Source organism: Talpa occidentalis, unplaced genomic scaffold (genome assembly GCF_014898055.3).
Source record: "Talpa occidentalis isolate TD23 unplaced genomic scaffold, MPIMG_talOcc4v2.1 talOcc4.2, whole genome shotgun sequence".
NCBI classification, from domain to species: Eukaryota; Metazoa; Chordata; class Mammalia; order Eulipotyphla; family Talpidae; genus Talpa; species Talpa occidentalis.
In genome coordinates, this window is record NW_023602073.1 from 62390448 (window position 1) to 62416794 (window position 26347).

Consider the following 26347-nt stretch of genomic DNA (forward strand, 5'->3'; position numbering starts at 1 on the left):
CCTGTCATCAACCAGACTTCATTTCCTGTCACTCCTCCAAGAGAACCTCCCTACCTTGGCCCAAAGGCCCCCTCCCTAAGCCCACTGCCCTGCCATCACCCTTATGACAACCTTCTTCACAGATGTGTAGACACAGGTGTTAGTGCACTCTTGTTTCCTCCTCCCAGAATATGGGGTCCTTGAGAGCAGGGATTCCATTGTGTGGTTCCTGACTTTACTCCCTATGCCTTAAAAAAGCAAGCACATACTAGGTGCTTATTAAGTAGACCTGACTGCTGGCCTTATACCTTCGGTTCCTTGCTTCAGACCAGATGGGGAAAGCCAGTTTGGCCTTCCTGATCTGCAAGGTAACAGTTGTAATACCTATAATGCCAGCTTCTGCCATAAGGCCCGTGGATGTGCTAGTTTGTCATCTGTAAAGCATCACACAAAGGCACCAGTTTCCTCCCTGCTCTGCAAAAAGGGGCATGCAACTGAGAGGAAAGTTTATAGCACCCCAAAATGATAGCCCTTTGGTGTTATTACTGCCCGTACTTCTCGCTGGGAAGCCTGTCTACCTTTCATTATCACCTTTGCTCTGCCCCCGTCCCAGCTTAGAGTCCCCACGACAGTTCCCCTGGGTGTCCCAAACCCTGGTGGCCCCTGGCAGACCACTCCCAGTTCTTGCCTGCCAGGGGCTGCAGCACCCCTCTCTCCCAGCATCTGCTCCAGGCAAACAGGGCCAGTCTGTTGCCCCTGACAATCCCTGCTCATCCCAAAGACTCCTGGTTTTTCCATACTGCCCTTAGTCTCTGCTCTCCCAGCTTCCCCGCCACTGCACCTCCATCCAGACGTCTGCCTCCAAACCTGTCTCATCTTTGTTTACCAGTGGGAGTCCTGTAAGCACCTCATTTTCTCCTTTCTGGGAGCCACTCATTACCACATTAGCATCTAATAAGTCCCTGTGCTACACAGAATGCACAGTGATATCATGTCACTGGCAAACAGGAAAGAATACACTAGCAACAGGACAAGGAGAGAAGAGGAAGCAGAGCGCTTGGCAATGCCTCAGTTTCCTCATCTGCATGGAGGTGGCTTGCTGTACAGATGCCCTAGATATTCCACACCCATCACCCTACCCCTCACCCTACCTTCCCCAAGATTGATGCATGGCCTTTGCAGAGAGGGCCTTGGGCTTCCTGGGAAGCAAGGATGATCAAAAAAGCAAAGAAAAAAAACAAAAAAAAAGATCAGAACAACAGTGGGCACACAGGGGATTCTTGGAAGGCTAGAGAAATGTCACCTCCCCAGTCCTGGGCCACAGCAGACATTTATCATCCTTACTGTGGGGGAACAGCCAGTCCTGAAATGGAACTGACCTTGAGGAAGGTCAGCGAGATCACTTATGGGGTGCCCACTGGGGTGCTGAGGGACCAGGGACATGAGAGGGTGGGGAGGACACTGGGAGAGCAGGTGAGGAAGACAAGCCCAGGCTCTCTGAGGGGACAGTGTGTATGCAGACCTGTGTGACACTAAAGGCTCCGTCTTGGTCAGGGGAGCCTGGGGAGACTGAGAGGGGGACAAGCATCAACAGTGTGAATGGGAGCTAGTGACAACCGGAAGGGGCTCTCACAGCTGGAGAAGTAAGTAACAAGCGTCCGTGCCAGAAAGCCCAGTCTCCTGCCTTCAGGTCCTCCCTAATAATTGAATCTAAGATGCATTCCTGGCTGAAGGGTCTACAATTAAGACTCGAATCCAGACGCGCCAAGGCCACAGGCAGAGAGACCAGAGCCGCAGATGAAGATCCTGACATACATATATGAAGATATTCTAGGAAATTTCTCTATGTTTCTGCTTCCCGTCACTGTCACTGTCTGGAAATATGCCTTCTCCCACATCTTAACAAACAAGCATGTACATTGCTATCAAATGCAGAGACATCCAACCTGGATATTCCTGGCACCCCAATATCCAAAGGCATTGCTTCTCACACATGATCTCTCTCACAGCCTGCACACCCTCCCACAGCTCTCCACATCCACATGAATGAACAGCTGCTCAAAAGCACTGGGATGTGTCGGTGAATGAAGCAACCAAGATCCCCGCCCGTTTCCATCCCTGCTGACTTAGCCACACACTTGTCAGTGCTCAGAGACCCAGACAAACAGGGGGCACCTGCCTCTTCCAGGAGGCCTGCTCAATGCTGGGGAAGTACAGGTGAGCAAGACTGATAAGCTCCCCTCACAGTACACCTATAGAGCCATACTCACACACACACCCACTCACACACACACACACACACACATTAAGTTCCCAGCAATCTTAAGTACAAATCGAAAGTCAAGGCATCTTTATGATGCCCCAGGAAGTCGCTCACTTAGAATGAATAGCGGGGCCCTTCCCAGTTCAAAGTCAGATCTGTAAATTGTCCATTCCTCTCCCTGGCTGTGCATTTCTCTCCTTTCACCATCACATCATCTCCACTCCTCTCTATCATGCTCCCAGAATAATTAAAATACAAGGGACTGCCTGTAGCCTTGAGCTCCCTGCACGCTGCTCAAGACATCTCTCAGCCTCCCTGCCGTCAGGACAGGAGCCAAGCGCTGGCCCAGAGGCCAGGAGTTTTGCTGAGACATTATATTACAACAGAGCTTGCTTCTTCCAGACCTTTTTTTTTTTTTTTTTGGTTCAGCTTTTGCTTTTAAAGAATCAGAAATAACTTGGCTGTAAAAATGTTCTTTGGGTGGAAAGCTGACTCCCAGGGTCAGAGCCCAGGAGAAGATTTCTGCTACACAGTTTTAGGGAAAATAGCAGGCACTCAGCAATTTTTATTTTCTAAGGGACAGAGAGGAAATACAATTAGAGTGGATTTAGGGCTTTGCAGGAATCCTCTTCAGTTTGGGGGGGTGGGGTTTTGTTTTCTTTTTTTACCAGCCAGACAAGGCCATGGTAGAAAGAGTAGCCAGAGGGGATGTCAGGATGCCTGGTCCAATGACCTGGTAACTTCTCTGTCTGGTGGTCCAGGGCAATGGGTGGGCACCCACTGACCCAGGCTTGGATCCCAGCTCTGCCGTCTGCCAGCTGTGGGAGCAACATTTTGAAGCCTCTCTGTTCTTCACTTTCCTCGTCTGTAAAATGGGAAAAACAATAGCACCCATCTCTGGGGTGGTGGTGAGGATTAAATAGGTCTAGCTGTGGTATATCACACCACTGTGTTTTATTTCACTCAGAGGCAACTCTGGGACACCCACAGGGGATGATGGCTCTTGCCAGCCTATGATCCCTATCCTCTGGCAAGACTCTCCAGAGAGGTGGCATCTAGCTTGCTTGTGGGATTCACAGCATGTGGGACCCTCACCATTCGACATGTTCCCCCACGGGGATCTAGGGATCATCACTGCCCTAACCTCTCTGCTTGGCCCTTGAGATCCTTTCTATCCAGCCTTCCTCACTAGCTCTGTGCTCCAGGAGGCTGGCTTCTGCAGACTGCTTCCTCCAGGCTGGCTTTGCCCTCTCATTCCCAGCTAGACTGGCTGCAGGATGTCCCAGCAGAAGGTCAGCAGGCAGGAGGAGAGTGAGGATGGAGATTTCTCTCCACACTCCCTCTGGCTTCTCACTTCTTCATCCTCTCTATCAGCACTTCAGGCTGGGGTGCAGGGGATCAGGGGTGGGATTGGGTGTAGATAATTGGCTAGTGGCCTCCCAGCATTGTCGTTGTGGGTACATCAATATCTCTGTTGATGCTGTCAACTCTGCCTGAAGCTTTGAAAGTTGTCCCTTCCCTACATATTCAGCAAGAAGTGAAAGCAGGGCCTCCCCGGTGGCACAGCGGTTGAGCGCTGGGTTGCGAAGCTGCCCACAGCCTCTGCAGCGCTGGTTCGATCCCCGGCTGCTCCCTGGCCACCAGAGGAGGGTCCCACATGGCGCACAGACCTCTCCTGCCGCCCGCTGCTCCCCTCAGGAGTGTACTTCGGTCCTTCTGCCTGCTCTGCTCCCCGCTCTGGCTCTGGTGAATTCTCTCACCTTCCCGTGCTTCTCACTGTACCCAGTACTTGTATAAATAAATCTTTAAAAAAAAAAAAAAGTGAAAGCAATGCACTGGGAAAACATTAGGGTTGAACATAAAGGTTTTCTACAAGGGTGTTCATCATAGGTCAGATCCGTCTGCATTGATTGGATAAGCTGAAAAGTTTGCTGGACAATAGCTGTTGAGAACAATGACCAGTGGAAAAAATACTCACCAATATTGGGAATGGTCACTACACAACTCTAAGAAAAGCATAAGAAAAGGCTATGCAGTCTGGTACTCAAACATGATACCCACAGGTTTGGAAAGAGAATCCATGCCAAGGATATACACCAAGATAGCAGCCATACTATCCTTGAGTGTGGGGACTATGGGCTGGGGCTTTCTCTTTCCTATGTTCTGTGGGTTCTTTGTTTGTTTTTTGAATTTTCTGCATTGAAAAAAAAAGACTCTTTTTTTTTTTTTTAAAGATTTATTTATACAAGCACTGGGTACAGTCAGAAGCATAGGAGAGAGAATTCACCGGAGACAGGGCCGGGAACAGAACAGGCAGACCGATGAAGTACACTGCTGAGGGGAGCAGCGGGCACGGCAGGAGAGGTCTGCGTGGCATGTGGGACCCTCGCCGGCGGCCGCGGAGTGAACCAGCACTGCAGAGGCTGCGGGCAGCTTTGCAGCCCAGCGCTCAACCACAGCGCCACCAGGGAGGCCCCCCCCCAAAAAAAAATACTCTTGATTAGAAGTTATTGATAATGCAGGTGTAGTGATTACTGTATTTTAAAAGAATATTTAACATCATGGGAAAATAAACAGCATACAATGTTAAGTGAATATATATATATATTAGTAGATACACACATACATAATATAGCAAAATCTAAATTTGTAACCTACTATAATATTTTTCATTAAAATCTTTGGAAGGAAGCATAATATATTAACAGTTCATTGAGGAGGATGTGATTATGGGTAATTTTTTAGCCTTACCTGCGTTTTCTAAATTTTCTACAATAAGCACTGGTTTTCAAATAATCAGATTAAATCTTTGTGAGTGTGGCAAGGTGAGGGCAGAAGCCCTGCTGGAATCTGGGAGCTGAGCTCTAGGGGAATGGAGTGAAGGAAATGGGGGGGGAGTGGGGGACAAAGAGGTGGCCGCCTGGTTATCTGAACATCTGAGATTTCTGGCCTGAGTAAGTGTGTTTTATCTTCAGTTCCTTCCCATGATGAGTCCTGACTCCACAGGCCCTGCTCTGTGCTGAGCCCAGTAGAGACCCAGGGAGGGTGGGACCCACTCAGAAGACAGGCCATCACCTGCAAACCAGAAGGTTGAGTGACAATACTGTAAAAACCTAACTGTTCCCTTCATACCAGGCTCCAGTCATGCAGGTGACTTCATTTCATGCTCACAGTGACCCTCTAGGTGGGCACCATTCTCCCATTTTCCAGATGAAAGCTGGAGCCCACAGAGTGTCAGCAAGTAGGGCAGGAGCAGGCTGTCACACCAGAGGCCACAGAGCGTTCAGACAGGTGGGCACAGCACCTAGGGCACCCAGAGCCATGGCACAAGGGCCACCCCAAGGATTTCAGGGAGGACTTAAAGGAGGGGAGGAATTTCAAGGCAGAATGCAAGTCCTCTGGGTAAGAACAGCCCTTAGGTTTGCTGGAAAAGAAAGGACAAGTGTTAGATGTCCTGGGGAGCTACTACCCCAGGTTCACCCCTTCTCAGCCCTCTAAGCTCAGTAAGACACTGGCTCCCCCACTCCAGTCCTTTTGGAGGAATAGAGGGGGCTAAGGATGTGGAGAGTGAAGCATGAAAGGAAACATACACTCGTGCCTGGGAGCGTCCTGTCACAGAGGAGGGGGAAGGGCAAACAAACAGTGAAAGAATGTCCTTGACAGAGAACTGCATGTTCCAAGACCATGGAGAGAGGGAGCACGGTAAGCTCCAGGCACTGGGCAGCCATGGGGACCTGTGGCTGGGCAGGGAAGGGGCAGAGAGTGAGTTTCGAGGCTGGAGGGCTCGAGGGCTATGAAATGGATTTGGGAAATGATCTCAGAAGCAACAGAAAATCAACAGATGATTTCAGAGGGGTGAGGGCGGGGTATATGAGGCGATCAGAGTTATGGTGTGGAAAAGGGATTGAGCAGGGACGAGTGTAGTGCTGCCAGACCAGCTGGGAGGCTGAGTGGAGGAGCAGGGGGGACGAGCAGGGAATCCAATAGCTAATTGGGAGGTAAAATCAACCTGTCACAGTGATGGATGGACTGTGGAGCAGGAGTGGGGGGATCTGCCAATGATAACCCCATTTTCTGGCTTGTGCAAGAGGATGGATGATGGTGCCATTGGCTCGGAGAGCACATTGAAACAAGACCATATTGCTGTGGACAGGTGGAGTTCGGGCTACCTCTGAGAAACTGGGAGAAAATGTTGAGCAGGAAGCTGAACATGCAGGTGTGGAACTCAACACAATGGTCTTGGTCAGAGGTAGGCATTGTGGCTAATCCACAAGTGGATGGAAGATGAGGGCTGAGCATAGATGATACTGCCTAGGGATTGGAGAGGACCTGGCCAACACCAATGAGTCTGAAAAGGTGTTAACAAAGACTCAGAAGGAAAGCCCAGCCAGAGTGTGTCACTGGAGGGAAGGGAAGGAAGCACTCCAGGATGGAGGGAGTGGACAGTGTTGTCGAATGCCTCTGAGAAGCCAGTTACAAAGGGGATTTCATTTATTTTCTTTAGAAACATCATTTAGAGCCCTGGAGACATGGGGCCTTCCTGGTGGCACAGGGTTTAAAGACAGCGCTATCAAGCTATCACCAGCCACTGCAGCATGAGTTCGACTCCCCAGACAGGGAGCTATCAACATGGTGCAGCAAACCTCTCCCTTCTCACCTGCTGCTCCCCTCCAAGGTGTATTTCAGTAGATCCACCTGTTCTGCTCCCCACTGTCTCTGGGGAGTCCTCTCACCTCTCTGCACCTCTGGCCTACACCCCAGCTCTTGTATGCATAAATAAATAGTTTAAAAATATAATAAAATATTTTTTAAAAGCTGAACTATTGAGGTACACCTTGGACTCAGTCTTTTACTACGTGTGACCTTGGACATGTTACTTAACTTCTCTGGACTTTAGTTTCTTCATCTGTACTTCATCTGTACATTTGGGCTAATCACAGGCTTTGGTGAATATTAAACAGGATGCAAGACGGAGCAAGTACAGACACATCTGAAGGGCTCAGTAACGAGAGTCTCTGAGCAATTCTCGGGTTGCAGTGAAGAACCACTGTCAATCAAATTGAGCTTGTGAGGAATTCAAGATGTTGAGGACATTAGGGAAGAAGCATGTGTAGAGTTAGGACGCCCTGAGAGCCTCCTTCCTGCAGAAATCCACATGTGCCAAGGACAGTGCAGGTGGGCAGGAAACAGACTGGAAACATGTGAGTACAGCCTCCTTGTGGGATGAAAGCCTGGAGTCCAGGCAGAAAGCACGGTTTCCCACAAGACCCAGAAACAGAGTGAAGGGACCAGGTCAAGCCTCACTCTCCTGCCCTTTGCAATTTCCAGAATCACATCAGGCATCAGTTCCTCTGTCCCCACCTGTGTGAGCTCCAGTGAGCATGTTAGTGCCGCCACAGAGTCTGGAACCCCGGTCTCAAACTTTACCCAAGACAAAAGTTCCTGTCCCTACAAACTGCCCTCTCCCAACCTGGGTGGGGGACCCCCTCACTTACTGTCAAAGTGATTCCTACTGAACTGTTTTCAGGGGACATGACGTGATGGTACACCAGTGGCGGTGCAGAAAATATGCCTGAATCTTTGCTTGGACAGTCCCAGATCCCATGGTAGAGGCAGCAAAGAGGCCAGAGGTGCCCTCTGTGAGGGGCAGGTGTGGCAGCCTCTCCACCCTGTTAGGCTTGTGTCAGTGACTGTAACCTGCCAGAGGACCCCCCCACCATGGCTCTGTGGGAGTGGGGGCTGGTCGATGAGATGCCCTAAATGAGAAAATAGCCTCACAGTGAGTCTAATCACCACTTTCCACAAGGAATTTCACCGTGCGTGCGCGTTTGCTTTTTAATCATCCTCTAAATATGCATTTTCACGTTATACCCTAATGGCACCCAGAGAATCATTAGGATCTGTTGGGACCATAATCCATGGCTTCGGAAGTCTCTAAGTATGTAATTTCGCTCCATGACGCAGGTTTCTAAAAGTCCACAAATAACCATTTGCATGATAAAGTCACAACTCTAAAGTCAATTACAGCTACGGCTGGAGAGAATTTATTTCCTTTTTGAAAATTAAAATGTGAAGTCAGGAAGTTGCCACACAAAAGCCTCCCCTAGCTTGGGTGGGAAGGGGGAAGATAACCTCTTCCTGGGAGGCCCCTGATTGACAGGGAGCTGTTTCTGCATCACTAAGCAGCTTGGGCCCAGGGGTGGAGCTCAGCATGGTTGGCAGTGGGACTCCACCTGGTGCAAGCAGCTCCCTCCTTTGCCTTAATTTCATGTTTCCTAACAGGACCTGGTGGGCACAGTTCTGTCTCGGGGATGGGCATCCTCAGCATGGTCTGTTCTGCCAGCTATCAGCTAGAGTCCCAAGACAGAGACGTATTCTTGAGAGGGCCCAAGGCCCCACTGACCCAGACAGTCAAGGGTTTGGCCAGGTGGCCATTGGAACAAAGAGCCCCAAGTCATCTGTGGTTCAAGATCCCGGAACTGCAGGATGGACCTGAGCTCCGATGAGAGGCCCAGATCTTTCGAGGGGTTCAAGCCTTGTTGGAATTGTGTCTATTTCTCTAATGCCAGGGGCAGAGGGACCCTGGAGAGCATCATCATGCAGATAGAGGATAAAGACCACACACATATCAGCAGCAGCAGGTGGGGAGAGACCAAAGCGTCCTCTGTCTGAAGGTTTTAGGGAGAGATCACAGCTTACCTACCACATCCACCCATGCCAGCCATATCCTCCTCCTCCTGGAGGTGTTTCTCTATATTCCACATATGAGTGAAATCATCCAGCATTTGTTTTTTCTCCTTCTGACTTATTTCACTCAGAATAATCCCCTCCAGTTCTATCCATCTTGTCACAAATGGCAAGAGTTCATCTTTTTGTTTGTTTGTTTGTTTTTAAAGATTTTATTTTATTTATGCAATAATCGGGGTACAGGCCAGATGCATGGGAGGGTGAGAGGATTCACCAGAGACAGAGCGGGGAACAGAGCAGGCAGACTGATGAAATAAACTGCTGAGGGGAGTAGTGGGTGAGACAGGAGAGGTCTGCTCGCCATGTGGGTTGCTCCGAGGCTGGCGGGGATCGAACAGGCACTGCAGAGGCTGCAGACAGCTTCACTGCACTGCGCTCAACTGCCTGTGCCACCAGGGAGGCCCAAGAGTTCATCTTTTTTGTTTGTTTGTTTGTTTGTTTGTTTGTTTTCAGTTGACTAGCATTTCCTCCTGAATTTGTATATCTTAATTTGGGGGACATCAATAGAATTCTACCTTTACTGCTATTGAATATTATATCACAGTTTGGGGTCAAGACCTTTTTTTTTTTTTTTAAATCGTGGCAAAATACACATAACATGAAATTTACCATTTTAACCATGTTTATGTGTACAGTTCAGTGGCATTAAACACTTTAATATTGAAGCTCCATTCCCCACTCCCCTCTCCCCCGCCCCGGTGGCTACCACTCGACTCTGTCTCTATGAACTTGACCACCTTTGGTACCTGGATGAGTAGAACCATACAGGATTTGTCCTTTTATGACTGGCTTATTTCACTTAGCACAATATCTCAAAGTTCATATGGGATGCAGCAAGTATCATGATCGCCTTCCTCTTTAAAAGTGAACAATATTCCATTGTATGAATAGACCACATTTTGTCTCTCCAGACACTTGGGTTGCTTCCTCCGTTGGGCTCTTATGAACAGCACCACTCTGAACATGAAGCATGAGTATCGGATGTCTCCATGGAGCCTGGCAGCCTGAGAAGTTAGAGTTCTGTCCAGAATGGCCTGGCTAGCTCTCTGAAGCATGAAAGAAACAGACTAGCATTTTTTTAAGGAAACCCCCAGAAACAGTGTGCACTGGAGCCCAGCCTGCATCCTGTATAATCTAAAATTATGAAGTTAGCAGCAGAGTGGTGCCCAGGACTATTGTCCAAGCCTAACTGGCATTTCCTCTAGTTGGCGTCTGGTATAGTAGTAAGGTGTATCTAATCTCTGGGAAGGTGCCAGCGTCCCCAGGCGCATCCCCATATGCCTTGAAAATTAGAGCATTTGCCTGCACCTGTTGAGCCATGCTGTCCCTGGCTGCAAGACGCCTCTTCTAAAATTGATCGCAGTCCCCAAAGCTGGAGTCAGTCACATCTCCCTTTGAGAAGGAGCTTAGAATGCGGTGATGAGAATTCCTTCCTCAGAACATTAGAATTCTAGTCCCCTCACCCCCACTTCCAGCAACCAACTTAAAGAATTTGGATAACTTATGTCTATCCCCTGAGCCTCAATTTTCTCAGCTATGAGCTGGGATTAATGGTCTCTAGTTTTCCTGGCAGGAATATGAAGCAGAAAGACAAAGGCCACTGGAATCTTAAGCTTTATACTTGTAAAGGAGAATGCTGTTTTCACATGATAAAGCCCTTAGCTGATCGGATAGCATTACTAATTTGGAAAGCATGGATGAACCAGGTGCTAGAGTCTAAATGGGAAGGATTGTGTACCCCCTGTGTGGAGGGGAGGGGCTGGATTTGGAGTCAGGAGCTGGGTTCCATGCCTGTGCTATGCAGATCAGGCTCAGCAGTCCCGCTACAAGGAAAGAGACTGACTCATCCCGCACGTGTCAGGCTCTTAAAAAACACTCACCGAGGCATCTAGCTTTCCCCCGGGCCAGACTAATAGTGCCTTGGTTTAGTCCATGATCTAGAAATGGATTTCTCCCCCACCTCTATACCCTAACAAAACACAGATGGGGTTTTGATTACTACCATTTGAGCACTTGATCCGCATCAGGCTGCCCTAAGCCCTGCTCTCACCACCTCCCCTTTCATCTTGACATCACCTTGCTGAGCTGGCTCCATCCTCAGGAACTAGGGTTCAGGAAGGGAGGTGGCATAGACGACTGGGGCGGGCGAGGCTGGGTGTCCCTACTCTTGGTCTCAAAATCAAAAGGCCTCATTTTAAGCCTGGGGGCTTTTTGAAGCCCTCTGAACCTTAGTTTTCTCTTGTGACAATTTGGTAAAGATGTTTCTCACTAACTTGTTCTGAAGAGGAATTGAGGACACAAGGAAAATATGCCCAGCCCAGGACTTGGCACATGGCCAGTGCCAGTGTGTGCTGTGACATCCTGCCCTGGCTTGACTGGCTCATCTGGTCATGTCTCCAGTGGATTCTGCATCAACACACGAGATGCCCACACCCTGGCAGGTTTCTGATTCTATCTGATTCTGATTAAGCCTCAAGCCACCATTCCGAGCCAAGCATCCTGACGCTGAGGCCACAAGGACCATAAGATGAAGAATGACCAACGAGTGCTATACGCTTATTAGGAGCCAGACTCCTGATGCCTATCACAACAGTGCCCAAGGCGGGGCCTTTCTTCCCAAGGGAAAGCAGAGAAAGCAGGCACGAGGTGATGTGGGTCCATCACCTGCCATGCAGCGCTCGGTGGGGGGTTTTGGGGAGGGGAGGAGAAATTCTGGAGTCAGGTCATGTTGGGGTCCAACCCTGCTCTGTTCCATCCTCAGCTTGGGCTGGCTACCTGCCCCCTGTGCCCCACTTCCTGCTGGACTGGGAGCTGTAATCCACACAAAAGTGGGTGCCGCACTGGCACATTGATCCACTCTACATTAGTGCGCAGTCAAGGACATGGGGGAAGGGCAGAATCAGTCTTTGGCCTCCTGCCAGGTAAATCCTCTCTGCCCCACTGGACACCCACTCTCTGCCTCTCTGCCATCTCCCCACTCCCCACTTTTAGCTGCACCGTCATCTGTGCCCCCTTTCCTTCCTCTGTTAGTGGGTGCAGAGTTATGGCCCCGGGGACCCAATCGGCAGTAGATCTACCCAGGAGGCCCCAGGTGTTTTCCCTGAGTGTACCTGAAAAGGGCCTGTCCCCACCCCACACCCCAAGCCTCCAGCAGGGCGGGCTGAGCTTCAAGTCCCTACTTAGTGGGCTGCTTTGAGTGTGGGTTTGGTAGGGCAGCTTACAGGGCTGGCATGAGGAGTAAAAGATTCAATACTTCTAAAACACAGAAAGAGTTGTGCTTGGTGTGAAGTCAAGCACAGAGATGCTCCTCTAATTAATAATAACGGTGATGCCGCAGCACCATGCTCCTGAGCCCAGACCCTCCCCATCCATCTCACCATTTCAGCTTGGCCTCAGAGCCAGCGTGGCAGCTCCCAGCTCCACCCACACTAGTGACACAGTGTGGTCTTCCACATACCACATCCGCTGTCCAGACTCTCTTCCACATCCCTGCAATGGTGGGGTAGACGTGATGAGCTCCAGTGTTCTTTTTTTTTTTTTTTTTAGATTTATTTATTTATTTATACAAGAACCGGGGTACAGACCAGATGCGCGGGAGGGTGAGAGGATTCACCAGAGCGGGGAACAGAACAGGCAGAGTGACTGAAATACACTGCTGAGGGGAGCAGTGGTCGCAACAGGAGTGGTCTGCACACCATGTGGGACACTCGTCGGCAGACCGCGATCGAACCTGTGCTGCAGAGGCTGCGGACAGCTTCACAGCACGGTGCTCAACCGCCTGCGCCACCAGGGGAGGGCCTCCAGTGCTCCTTTTATCCAAGGAGTTTGAAATCCCTTCCTGCCAAGAATCATACGCTCCTTCCACCTGTGGGGTCCTCACTGGATGCCTGAGGAAAAGAGGGGGCATTCTCATTCACTCACCCACTCACTCATTCAGTCAACAAACATTTTGGAGCATCTACCAGAGGTAAAGTGGGCTCTTTCTTCCTGAGTGGCCCAGCCAGGAATGACACACCCACAGAACTTCCTTCCTGTGCTCTGCTAGAACCTCCCACTTGCTTTCTAAGAATAATCTCGCTCTCTTACATGCGTTTCTGCTCCTGTCCTCCCAGGCAGGATTGTTCTCTGAGGAGCACCGGCTGCATGTCCGGCAAGCCTAGTGACATCACCTTCCACAGGCAGTGGCTCTGGGACACCAGGCTGTGTCTCCCAGAGAGAGGGCTGGGGCCCACTCGAGGGTCATGAGCTCAGCATAGTGGCTCCAGAGTGGCATTAAACATAATGGAAGAGCAGAGAGTGGAACCGATGGCACAGGAAACAGTGAGCGGCACAGGGTAATGGGTGAGGGAACACATGTGGGTAGTGATGAGAATTGCAGCATCACTATGGGACCTGGTCAAAGAAGACTAAGGGCCACATACCTAGTACCTGGAGCACATCCTGTGGCCTCTCAGCCCCCAGCTTCCTCAACTGCCATAAAGGGAATTTGTGAGGGTAATCTGAGAGTATCATCAAGCATGGCAAGGCCAGAGGGCCTCGTTTGTGCTGCCACCGGTAGTCTTGAGTCCTGTTTCTTCCCTGATTGGAAGGTCTTAGTCTGCAAGAAGCTGAGTCACCCCCGCCTCCCCCTGAAAAAAGACCCTCTACACTTATTTAATCGACAAACCAGCCAGTAAGCAAGAATGTGCATATTAATCCTACATTTACCAGTCACCAGAAGGAAGAGTGTTCCTGCACACACGCTTATTGAGCCCCTCCTCTCACCTGCCTGGGCCCTGTGCTTGGCCAGTGCTGAGTGTGGCTGAGTGTGTCTGAGCGTGGCACTCTAGCCTGTGGGGGAGCCTGTCACGAGCCACTAGACATGTGCCCACACTGCCAGGCTGGACGCTGTACTGGAGAAAGAAGGCAGGACCAGGGCACATAGCCTTCAGCTTGGGTGGCTACTGAAGGTCTGTCCACATCCAGCCTGGCAGGCAGGGTACAGGGGTGAGTGTGTTGGGACAAGGTTCTGAGTGCTGGGGAGCATCGGGAAGATGAGGTGTACAAGCAGAAACAGGAAACCTCGACAGACACCAAGGTGCACTGGCTGGGGTGGTGGTGATGACAGATCAGAGGACAAGAGAGTGTGGTGAGAAGTCATTTTTGGTAAGAAATAGGGGAGAGTTGATATGGGTAAGCAGGAGGTGAGGTGGCATTCCAGGAGAGGGGAAGAGGTGAGGACAGCAGGGAGAAGGCCAAAGAGAACCTGGGAGAAGGAACACAGAACAGCATCATTGTTTCCACAAGTGGGGGCAGTGAGGGGAGACCTTGAGGTTAAATGGAATTTGCTCCTGTGCCAATAAAGTAATAACATTTCTGGGCACCTACCACATGCCAGGGACTGTGTTAAGAATAGTTCATGTGTGATAAGTGTATCACATGTGTACGTATTTCATGTTTAAAGATATTTCATTTAATCCTCACAACCCTTGAAGTAGACATTTCATCCAATTGAAGACCCATTAGCTGGATAGTTAGTTTTGGTATCCTCCCAAAAGAAACTTCAGCATGGCATGGATGGTAGGATGGCATGTAAAGACCGTAGGATTGAGGGAATGTGGCAGTTGTCACAGCAAATGGGGCAGTGAGTGGGTCTGTCACTTGCCCGAGTCACACCATTAGTGACAGAGGCACAGGCATCAGAACCCTCACCCCACCTTGGACCCCATGTGCTGTCCAGCACCGCCCACCTGCCTGTGCCAGGGAAGGAGAAGCATGGTGGGCATGTGCGAGGAGGCGTGGCAGGTAGCAGCAAGCATGGGGACACACGGGAGGGGAGGAGGGGCACCTGTGGCAGCGGATGCTGCAGGGGAGAGGGGGGAGGGACACAGGATAACTGCACCGGGAACAAGGTGTCAGTGGGATGATCCATTCCAACCAGAGGCCTGGTTTTCTGTAAAGCAGAAACATAAGGGGTGTGTGTTTCAAATACTTGTCACTGCTACCATCAAGAAGGAAGGCCAGAGAGGACAGGGAATGAGGGGAAAGAAGATGAGAGAGACAGGAGGGTGGCTGCACACAGAGAAAGGAAGAGTGGATGAGCGAGGGGAGTTTCACAGTCATTTGGGGGATACAGAACTCATCAGGGAAGAGGATTCTGGATAAAGCCAGACTCTTGAACCCTTAGAACCCAGAACATTAGGATGCAGGAGTCTCCCGTGGGGACTAACTCACCATGGTCTCCCCCAATAGGAGACAAATCTCTCCAGCTCACTTCACAAACCAGCCAAATGGGAGAAATTGCTGCAAAAGCCAACACCTGGAGTCTCCCTCCTCATATACCCAGATGGGTACTTGACCTCGGCTGGCCCCATTTCCTGTGGAAAACACCACCCCACCAATTCTAATATGTTTATTTTAATGTCTCTGAAATTGAAATGTATCTTACAATTGATGCCATGTTGAAGTTTAATCAGCAGTGACATTTCTCTCTAAGGGATACAAAACCTAACAGTCCATCTTCTAATCAAAGGAGTCTTAGATGCCATGAAATACCGTAGTGTCTCCTTCAACATCTGGGACTTAGCCTGAGCCACAACCAGGGGCCTTGACCCTCTGTGCTTGGCCTCCTCCAGCCAGGACGCAGGCTCTGGACCCCATTCAGTGACATCTGAGTCTTCCCCTACGGAGCATATGGACTCAGCCACAGTAGGAACAAACAGGGCAAAGTCTGGATCAGTCCTGAGGCTTCGCCATGACCCTACAGCTTCCCAGACCCATTTTCCAAGTGACATTAGGACGGAAATATGCACCAGGAGGAGGCCAGGGCCCAGCCTTTTATGTGGAGCCCTGGGGTGTGGAATCCCTGCCACTGTCTGTGAGTAGGAAGAAATCCACTCCAGCCAGCAGGCCCACATAGTGGGACAACAGTCAGTCAGGGAGAAAAAAGACATAAAAAGAGAAGCCCCTGGGCCGGAAGGGGTCAGGGTAGAAAAGATCCAGTCCCCTGTTTCCCAGTTCAGCCAGGAAGAGAGAGGTGGCATCTCAGTTTATAAAAATCAAAACTGCTGCTGTAACAGGATTGGTTGAGCATATCCTTGGTGGCAGGGACTTACTGACCACTGGGACACAGAGTTGGGGCCTCAAGTAGGTACCCCAGAGAAGCCGGTTTGCCAGGGAGGCAGGACACCACAATGGTGATTTGTTTGCAAACCCAAGATTTTAATTGTGCATTCAAGGGATTAAGACAGAACCTTTTAGGAAGAAGTGCCATATAATTTCACCCATATTTTTGAGCACCAACTGTGTGCCAGGTCCTGTGAATGAGGATCTCGGCCCCATGGAATGAACATTCTAGGGGCAGGAGACAGATCACACACAATAAAACAAGGTAACAAGAGAGCTTATGCAAGGTTCTGAGTGCCAAAGTGAGAACTGAACTGGGGTGGGGAGTGGAGGGCTGAAGGGGCAGGTCTGGCAATTTCTGGAGTGGTCAGGAAGGCCACACGAGGATGGTGACAAGACCAAGAGTGATGTCTGGGCTAAGTCTTGATACAGGATGAGGTGCTCACCAAGTAGAAGGTGGGTAAAGGCCCTGTCTCCAGAGGCAGCAGAGCATGCAAAGGCCCAGAAGTCTGTAAGCTCAGGGCCACCCCAGGAGCTCCCAGGAGTGGGGGCTCAGCCAGATCACAAGGGGCCAGCATGCCAGTCTACCCATAGTCTTGGGCACAGGTGTGGGGAAACTTGAAGGATCTGAGCTGAGAAGTGACACAGCCCTGTCTTCTGTTTCTAATGGTACCCTGTGAGAATTGGGCTTGAAAAAGCTCTGAAAAAATACCAAATGGTATTCCCAAAGAATGTTCCCAGGGCACTGATTCTGCCGGAAAGAAATCGGTTCATGATCCACATAGTTTTAGCAAAAACATACACACATTTATACACATGCATGCATGTAACATGTATACATACATTACATATGTGTGTGATGTATATATGTACTATATATGTATATACAGCTCATAGTCCTCTTTTGGAAGAGCACAATGCCTATTTACATAATAAAGGATTTGAGAAGTTCTGCAGTAAATAAACTTTAGACTTTGTCAATGTCAGCATTTTTAAGCTAACTTGACCACATAGCTCTCTTTCATTTCTCTCTCCCCACAGCCACGTCATACCTCTGAACTTCCTGGAGAAGTAGCAGGTCAGAAGACTAGCTGCCAAATCGTCCTTGTTTCCTAAAGCTTGGCTCTTTCCCAGGATGCAGCCCTACCCCCGCACTGTCCTGGCTAGAGGTCCCATTTCCAGATCTGCCTGGCCAGCCCCAAGGGCATCATCTATCCTGAAGCCATAGGCCCTGTCCCCGGGGATGGCACAACCTAAAGCAGCAGATAATCCAAAAGCCATTTATTTTGAGCACGCTTCAGTGAGTTTATTTTTACTTCAGCCTTACCTTCCTAATTTGCCCCCGCTCAGACACATGCTAAAATGAGCTTGCTTTTTCAGAACACACTGAATGACTGGGGGGAGGGGATCCAGAGTCATGTTTGGGAAAGCCGGCTAGGGAAACTTTTACACATTTCGGTGAGTGTCGTCCTCCTCAACTGCACGTGGAGAAGACCTCCAGCTTGGAAGCCATGGCAAGCCGGACCCTGAAAACGGCAACCCCAGGAAAAAATCAGCAGGTTGTGTGGTTCAGTGAGACGGGGTGCAAAAGACATTAGGCCTCCCTGGTGGTGCAAGGGGTTAAGCACAGCACTGTGAAGCTGTCTGCAGCCTCTGCAGCATGAGTTCAATCCCTGGCCAGGGAGCTACCCACATGGCACATCGGACCACTCCTGTTTCGCCCGCTGCTCCCCTCAGCAATGTATTTCAGTCAATCCACCTGTTCTGCTCCCCACTCTGTCTCCGGTGAATCCTCTCACCCCCCACACCTCTGGCCTGTACCCCAGTTCTTGTATGAATAAATAAACTTAAAAAAAAATAAAATGAAAATAAAACTGTTCGCCTCTTTAAAAAAAAGGGCATGGCCGTGAAGGTCACCTTGGCTGGGGTTCAGGGTGCAGTGGAGCAAATATCACGGCCGCCTTGTGTATGCCCTTGCGCCTGAGGCCCAAGGTCCAGCACCTGCCAGTTTGTACCCAAGGGCCTCTCTCACACAGCAGCCACTTGACCTGCCCCCAGAGTAAGCCCAAAGTGCCAGGGAATGATCGCTCCCCATGTCCAGTACTCAAAGTCCTCCAAGGCCACATGTGAGCAGCAAATAAACACCCCAGTTCACTTCCTCTCAGATGGTGTAATCCAAGTGTCCACACTGGGTCCCACAGTTGCTGGTGGGACTAAACTCCAGTTGCCAACAGGGGTGACTTCAAAACCCAGCCCGTATTGGTTGCCTTCTCATGCCATCTTGCTGTGCCTCCCGCCCTTACCACCCACCAATGTTCCCTGAACCAACCTCCCAAATAAACTGTTCACACAAAAATCCTTGCCTGAGGGTCTGCTTCTGAGGGACTCCAAAGAAAGAAACTCAGTGTGGGCGCCTCCTAGTGGGATGACCTGGGACCACATTTAGCAAGTCTCAGTTTTTGTTTTTTCAGCCATCAAAGTAGCCAGGCCACCCGGTTCTCCTGAGGGTTTGGGGGTTCCCACAGGCGCTGAGTAATCCTTAGCCCTAGCTAGCATCTGCACCAAAATTATTTCTGTCAAGTCAGGCCTGGGAGGGTCATCCAAGTGGACTTCACAGGAACCAAAACACCCACAGGAAATGGGACTGAGCATGCTGCTGAGGGAAAGGCAGCCAGGAAAGCTGGGCAGGCAGGGGTCACCTGATTTAATTTGTAGGCATCACCCGTAGATGCCACCTGTTTTCCTAATTAGGAAATTACCTGCCCAAGGGTTTCTCCCTGCCATCTGCCCACCATCTTGTTGACATGTGCCAGTCCCAGCCTCTCTGGCCAGTGATGGCACCCTCGCTGGGCACGGCTGTTCCCATTCATCTCTAGGTCCCTGAAAGGTTACTGGGTGGCTGGACAAAACTCAGGTGCCCCCAACCCCGCAAGTGAAGGGGACATTGCATCCCCAATCTGAGTCTGGTTTACTATTTGTGTGTCAGGAGCTCACTCTCCTTGTCCAACAAAGGGCAGGAAAAGGGCTTCCTCTGTGAGGAGTTTCATTCCCTCCACCACTGTCTGTTACTGTCAGGCCCTCTTCCTGGTACCTGGGGTATAGTGGCGAGGGAGCCAGAGAACGTCCCTGCTCTCATGGTTCACACGTTTGAACATTTGCTGGCAAGGATGGTCCCCAGGAGAGAACTAGGCCTGCTCTGCTCATCCTCGGCAGTGACATGCCCCCTCCAGGTCTTCAGTTTCCTTCCACCTGTGGAGCCAGGTCTCCACACAGATTATCTAACTCGCTGCTCATCTCTGGCATCTAAATCCCACCCAGAACCCACATCTGTGATGCCGCCCCAGTGCCCATGCGTGTGTTGGCAGGAAGGAGTCTTATTTTAATAGCTACAGTGTGACACCTCATTAGGGTCAATTAGGAGGATCCCCCGCACACCCCCACCTACCAGCAATGCACATGCGAAGGCACTTGTGCACATGGCTGAGTGGGGAGAAGGGTTTATGGAATTAGCTGTGCTTTAGGATTATCTCTTCTCCATTAGTGCAGACAATTGGGCGATGGCCACAGAAATGGAATCACTCAATCAAGGTCTAGATGAGCTGAGATGGAGTAATCGAGGACCAGTCACCCCCCATCCCTCCCTGCTCCCTTTTCTGGGATTCCTCATCTCCCAGGGTGACTTTCCAAGTAGAAGTGGGTGGTGGAGTACAACGAACTCTACTAGGTATCAGGCATTCTGATTTTTGGTCCCCATGTGGTCACTGCTTTGCTGTGTGACCTTGGGTGAATGTCTAGTCCTCTCTGGGCTCTCGGTCTTTTCATCTGTCAAATGACATAATTGAACTAGATGACAACGGGGACAAACTGTGAACACATAGAGTGTGTGCTATGAACTCTGCTGTGTGCTATGATGTGCTTTTTTTTTTTTAAAGATTTATTTATTTATTTATAGAAGCACTGAGTATAGTCAGAAGCGCAAGAGGGTGAGAGAATTCACCAGAGCCAGAGCGGGGAGCAGAGCAGGCAGAAGGACCGAAGTACACTGCTGAGGGGAGCAGCGGGCGGCAGGAGAGGTCTGCGCGCCATGCGGGACCCTCCTCTGGTGGCCAGGGAGCAGCCGGGGATTGAACCGGCGCTACAATGGCTGCGGGCAGCTTCACAACCCAGTGCTCAACCACTGCGCCACCGGGGAGGCCCCTATGATGTGCTTTTTGTGTGGCTTCTTATTTGATCCCGTTATTCTTTTTCCTCCTCTCTCACCAATAAATAGTTGCTCAATGAATTATTCCAACAGTCCAATGAAGCAAGTGCTATTATCTTAATTTCTAGAGGGGGAAACCAAGGGAGAACAAATTAAATAAATTGCCAAGCTATCCCAGATTTAAATCAGGTAGAAGCTGAACTTGGGCAGTCTGATTCTACAATGGCACAAGCACCTCCTAGGTCACTGTTCTCCCTACGTGATCCACTGAGCACATATATCATGATCCACTGAGCACATACGTCAAACACAGCCAGAGTCTTGGTCCAAAACATTCCTGGGTCCAGTCTAGGGCAAACACATAGTAAATGCTCAGTGAAAGGCAGATGACATCATTTCTAATGTCTTTCACTGATGGCCCCACATGATGGTCTCTCCTTGAGCCTGCACAGATAAGACAATTCAAGACACATTCATTCATCCATTCACTGACTCTTTCTACCAATACTCTTTCACCTACTGTGCTCCAGGCTTGAGGATCTGAACATGAACAGGGCACAGCTTCTGCCCTGCAAGGCTTACCATATTACCCCCAAGTGTGGTGAGTGTATCTGAGAGTGAGGCTGAACCAGGTGAGCAGGAATTTATTAGTCAGGTTCTGGGGAGAGGCGATTCCAGGCGAGGGAGTAAAGGCGGAATACACAGGGCAGTCCAGTGCAGGATCAGTGGAGAGATGCAGGGTCTGACCCTGGAGAGCCCCAATGGGCATTAGCCAGGGGACTACAACCACTTCTACAGGGCACTGCAGGAGAGGAAGGGGGAGAAAAGGGATACTCCTGACCTGGACCAGACACTAAACTCAGCATTCTACAAACATCATAGTTTTGTTCACTGCTGTATTTCTAGCGTGTAAACAGCATTTGACACAGAGCAGATGCTTAGTAAATATGCACTGAGTAAATGAATAAATGAACAAATGATTCTAATTCTCATATCAACACTTTAAAAAAGGAAACTGAGGTTCAGAGAGGTGATATGACTTGTCCAAACTGCTAAGCAGAGGGACCAGGAAGCAAACACAGGCTCAGACCCAAATATCCCCACCCCAGCCCCACATTCATGTTCTTCACTATTAGACTCTAAAGTTTTTTCCCACAGAAAGGTGAGTGTACAGTTTCATCCTTGACTTTGGATCTGGTCATGTGACTTGTTGTGCCAGCTCCAAGCCTATGCTTCAAGAAGCCTCATATGTAGTTCTTGCCTTTTTGTGCTTCTGTCACTGCTGTGACAAGAATATACCTGAGCTAGCCACCCTGGCTCAGGTTTGGGGGACAGACATGGCCATGGAGCCACTCCAGCCCCGCCTTGCTGGCTCAGACGCTTTTGACAGTGGGTGTGAGTGTGCTGTTATTTGGTAATAGGTGACAAATGTAACAAGTCTGTTTTCATCTGGGGTAGGGAGAGTGATCCATAAAACGTGACTGAGAACATACGGGAGAAGCAGGTAAGTCCCGTGCAGGTAGAGACGCCTTCCCAGAGGAGGAGACACTTGAATGTACAAGATCCGTAGTGCGTTCAACAAACAGCCACTGAGCATATACTATGTGGCAAACACTTCTAAGCACTGGGATTTTTCAGAATAGAAGAGGCAGGGAAAAGAATTCCAGGTGGAATTCACACAAAGGCATTGAGGTCCTGGGACTAGCCTGGCTCTCCGGAATACAGGGAAAAGAGTGTGGAGAAGGGGCTGTAAGGCAGGTGGACTAAGTGCAGGAGTTCGGGCCTTAAATTGAGGTGACAGAGATCCCTTAAAAGATTTAAGTTATATGGCAACGAGACCTGCCTTTGGTTTTTGACAGAACCCTCTGGCAGCCAAGAGGAGAACTGGTTAACAGAAGACAGCAAGGCCTACAGGAGGAGAAGCTGTTGCAGTAGGAAAAGGGTGGCAGAAGGAGCACAGAGGCAGCATAGGGTACGGACGGAGGAGTCAAGCATGATGCCCTGGCCTCAGGCTTGGGCAGCTGGGTGGCAGGTTATAGAAAAATCAGAAGATAGTCAGTTCAGGGGTGGAGGCAGGGGGAAGACAGGACAATCTGAGCTTATGTTTCCATGGTAGGAGGGGCCCCCTTCCTTGCAGCCTTCCACCCCATCACACCACTCTGCCATCTTTCAACCCACCCCAAGGTGCCCGGGCCTTCCTCTTCTGCCCTCCCCCCTCCCCTCCAGGGATGTCCCTGTATTGGTCACTGCTGTCCACCCCCTTCAAAAAGGACCAACAGCTGACTTTGTGCTGACACAATGGTGCCAGCAAGGAGAAGGGCCTCTGGACTGGGGTAGCGTTGCAGCAGTGGGAGCGAAAGACATGTAGCAGTGGGAGCGAAAGACATGCAGCAGTGGGAGCGAAAGACATGCAGCTGCCACCCCCAGGCCCTGCTCCCACTGCCCATCTCTGGCCTGCCTGGCCAGACTGGCTATGCATGTGGGTGGGAGGCTGCCATCCCTGTGCCCCTACTTCCTGGAGAATCCTCAGAGGGGCAGGGCAAGGGGCATCCTTTCCTGTTCTGGCCAAGTAGGTGTGAGGTTTAAAAAAAAAATGAAGACCTGGCACAGATAGAGAGACCAGGAGGGAGAAGCAATTAGAGAGGCAGTGAGGAGCAGAGGGAGGCAGGTAGGAGACCAACACAGAGGTCTTCAAAGATGCAAAGAGACAGAATTAGAGTCAGAGAGGACCCTGGGCCAGAGGGAAAGGAGAGAGAGGCAAGGAGGCTGTGAAAGCACAAGTGTGGATGTGGAGCAGAAGCAAGAAGGAGAGGGGGCTGGGGGGAGACTCAGCACGAGAAGGGCGGGGATGCTCACATCCAACCTGCCAGCAGCTGAGATTGTGCTGCTCCCTGGGGGAATGGGTGGGTGGGGAGATGCTTGGGAGGGCCAGGATGGAGGCACCTCCAAGATGCCCTTCCCAGAGGATGCCAGGCCCCCTCAGGATCTCACAGCCCAAGGCACCTGCCAGCAAGGCTGGTGCAGCCAGAAAGGGGGCTTCTTTGACAATTGGAAATAAAACGGGCACAGCGTTCTAATACTAACAGCCTGTTATTAAAATCAAGTGCTATTTTGCAAAATGCATTTGCCAGGGAATCGCTAATTACAGACAAGGCGCATTTCTGTGTGTTGGTGCCGATTAATCCTGAACGGTTTAAGCAGTCGAATTTTATACATATAATTATCACACGAGATTCACAAAACAGCAACAAGATGCTCTGGGGTTCTGCCCTTGAGGGACTTCGAGGATGGAGGATGTTGAGGCAGGGAGGGAGAAGGAGGGGGCAGGGAAGTGTCCAGACCAGGAGGTTCAACTGTGCTGAATCATATGCTTGCTGGCGGACAACTTGGCCTTGACCCTCCTCCTCCCATCAATCGCTTACATCCAGAATGGAAAAGAATATACTGATGAAGACGGGTAGGGTCTCCCAGCTGGGGGTGAGGGTAGCTGGAACCACAGCTTACTAGAGGGCCTCTAGCAAAGCTACTCCTCTCCCTGAGCCTCTGCCTCTGTGATAAGACAGCATTAGCCTTGGGGTTGGACATAAAAGCTATGGCCCAGTTTCCCACAGCCTAGGTTTTTCATTTGTGAAATGGGTGGCATGGGGGTGTTTTAGGGGTGAAGGCCACACTCCCAAGGCCAGAAGGAAGGGGTGGGGTCATTATGGGGTCTGGCAGAGCTGCTCAGCCAATGGAGGTGTGGAACAATCTTGAGTTAGATGAGCCCTCACAGCAGAGGGAAAGTGGGTGGTGCTGCAAGGCATGCTGGGAGATCCTGCCGGAAAGGGGGTGGTGGAGAGTTGGAGCAAGCCAGACTGGTGCTGGGAAATATGGGAAACTGAGGAGCAACTAAGGGCTAGTCTGAGAGGAGGCCATGCTCAGGTGCAAGTCAGGCATCCTGTGATGGCGTCTGGGAAGGCAGCATCTTGTGGGCATCTGGGAATAGCCAAGGAAGTCTGGTGCTCAGAGAGGGAGTCGATGAAACCAGAAGGCTGCAAGGCTGCCAGTGTTGCCAGAAGAGAGCCCAGGTGTACCATCCGAGGGACAGGGCTTGTTCGAGTCTCACAGGAAGCTAGAGAAGTGATAGGCGAGGTGCTGCACTCTAGCGGAGAGGTGAAATGGGGGTGGTTCCTGGCCTGGACTGGCTGCAGATGACACTGACTCTTCTCTCCATGTCCCCTTCCCTCAGCTTGAGCTACAGGTGACACTGCCACTGCTACAGTCAGGGTAGAACAGGCCAGCAAAGGGACTATACAAGCAAGCAGGCCAGCAAAGGGACTATGCAAAGCCACTGTTTGTCTGCCCGCCTAGAATCGGGACTACAGACTCCCTGGGAGGGGCCCAGGAGCACTACAGCTTGAAAGCCCCCATTTTTAAAGGAAAGGGGCAGGCACAAGAGCCTATGGATGCTTCACTGAGTCCTGCCTCATGCTTCCTTCTCGTTGCTTTAAGTCAAGGTTGGGGCCTGGGGCCGAGTGTCTCATGTGGCAGCCCCCAGATGTGCCTGTAATGGATGGGACAGGGGTACACAAGGGGAGAGCAGGCCTTGGACTGGGCTAACCAAGCTGCCTGAGGGGTGACATCAGAGAAACCAAGTGTGTCATAGTGCACGAGGACAGAGCACTTTTCCGCAAGTGTGAAATTTAACACACCTTTTGCCCCTTTTGTTATGCTGTCCTTATTGCTGCAGAGGCTCAAGGGCCCTTTTGAAACCCAGCTTAAACAAATGTGACAATACCTGTGCAAGTGCCTTTCACATAGTAGCTGCTCAATAAATGCTCAGTATCTGGAGCATTTGCATTCCTCTCCCCTCCCTCTGAATGCCTACTGTCCTCCAGATCTGCCCCTTCCAACAGCCTCTTGATGGCTGCACACATTGAGCTCAACAAGATTAGGTTTTCCAAGTTCTCTGGGAGTGTCAAGGGGTTAAAGGTCATTACACTGGCTCCCAAATCATTGCACTGACTCCCTCCCCTTTTTTGTAGTACTTAAAGACTAAATGGTCTTCAGGCCCATTATCACTAAAAGTTCTCAGAAATAAGCATAACAAGACTTTGCAGAGACACTGTTAACTGACCTGACCACCTACTAAATAGCAGCCCAGGATGCTGTAATGGCCAATCATAGGAGTGAAATTCTAAACTCAGGCCCATCCACTGCTAGGAGGGCCAAGTTAAGGAAGGTGCTGGGGCCACAGACAGTCACAACTGTACCAGGCGCCTCCTGCAGCGGGGCCCCGATACAAGCCTCGTGTCCTTGCAACAGCTCAGGAACTTTCTGCCTCTTTCACAGCATAGACCGGAGATGTGGTTGGTCCAAGGTCACAGAGCCAGTCAGACACACTGAGACTCAAAGCTAATCTTCCCACTGCTACCCAGCTGGGTCTGTGGGCTGAAGGGCAGGAAGAGCGGCTGCAAAGACCTCTCTAAGCCTCATGTCCTTTCCAGCAGTTCCAGGAAAATGACAATGTTTTCCTCATAATTGTGAACAGTAGGAGTACAGGAACCAGGGAGGATAATGTCCCCATTAGCCTGTTTTCTTAGTATACAGCAGAGAGAAAATTTTAAAAATAAAATAAAAACACATCTAAACCTTGATTCTCTAATCTGTCAAAAACACATGCAGGTTTCAAAACAAAGAAAACTACCATTGAGGTCAACTTATCTGCCCCTCTGCCTACGACAGTTCCCACAGCAAGACAGACCAGCTGCATGCCTGGCCCAGTAGCTCCATCAATGTCCTGGTAACTCATCTGTGGGTCACCAGCCCCCTCTGCCCTGAATCAATCAATCAATGAATCTCCCTCTTTCTTTCCTTCTCTCTCTTTCTCTCTCTTTCTCTTTCTCTCTCTCTCTCTCTCTCTCTCTCTCTCTCTCTCTCTCTCACACACACACACACACACACACACACACTCACACACACAGACACATACACACTCACAGTCCATTTCTGTCTTCCATGGTAAAGAAGGTGAAGCTGGGTCTCTGGGGTCCCCCCTTTTTTGCACCTGTTCC

The 26347-nt window shown here is 50.4% G+C and overlaps 1 protein-coding gene across 2 annotated transcripts in view; it reads right to left on the reverse strand.

Annotated features, from left to right (window-relative positions):
• Positions 1–26347, reverse strand: part of LRFN2 (leucine rich repeat and fibronectin type III domain containing 2) — a 189825-nt gene that overhangs the window by 102530 nt on the left and 60948 nt on the right. Inside the window, exon 2 of one of the 2 annotated variants that reach the window (XM_037519660.2) lies at positions 12367–12478. The exons of the other annotated variant lie outside the window; for it this stretch is intronic. Within the exon in view, the coding sequence (XP_037375557.2) occupies positions 12367–12478 (112 nt within the window). The remainder of the gene's footprint in view (positions 1–12366; positions 12479–26347) is intronic. 2 annotated transcript variants of the gene reach the window in all.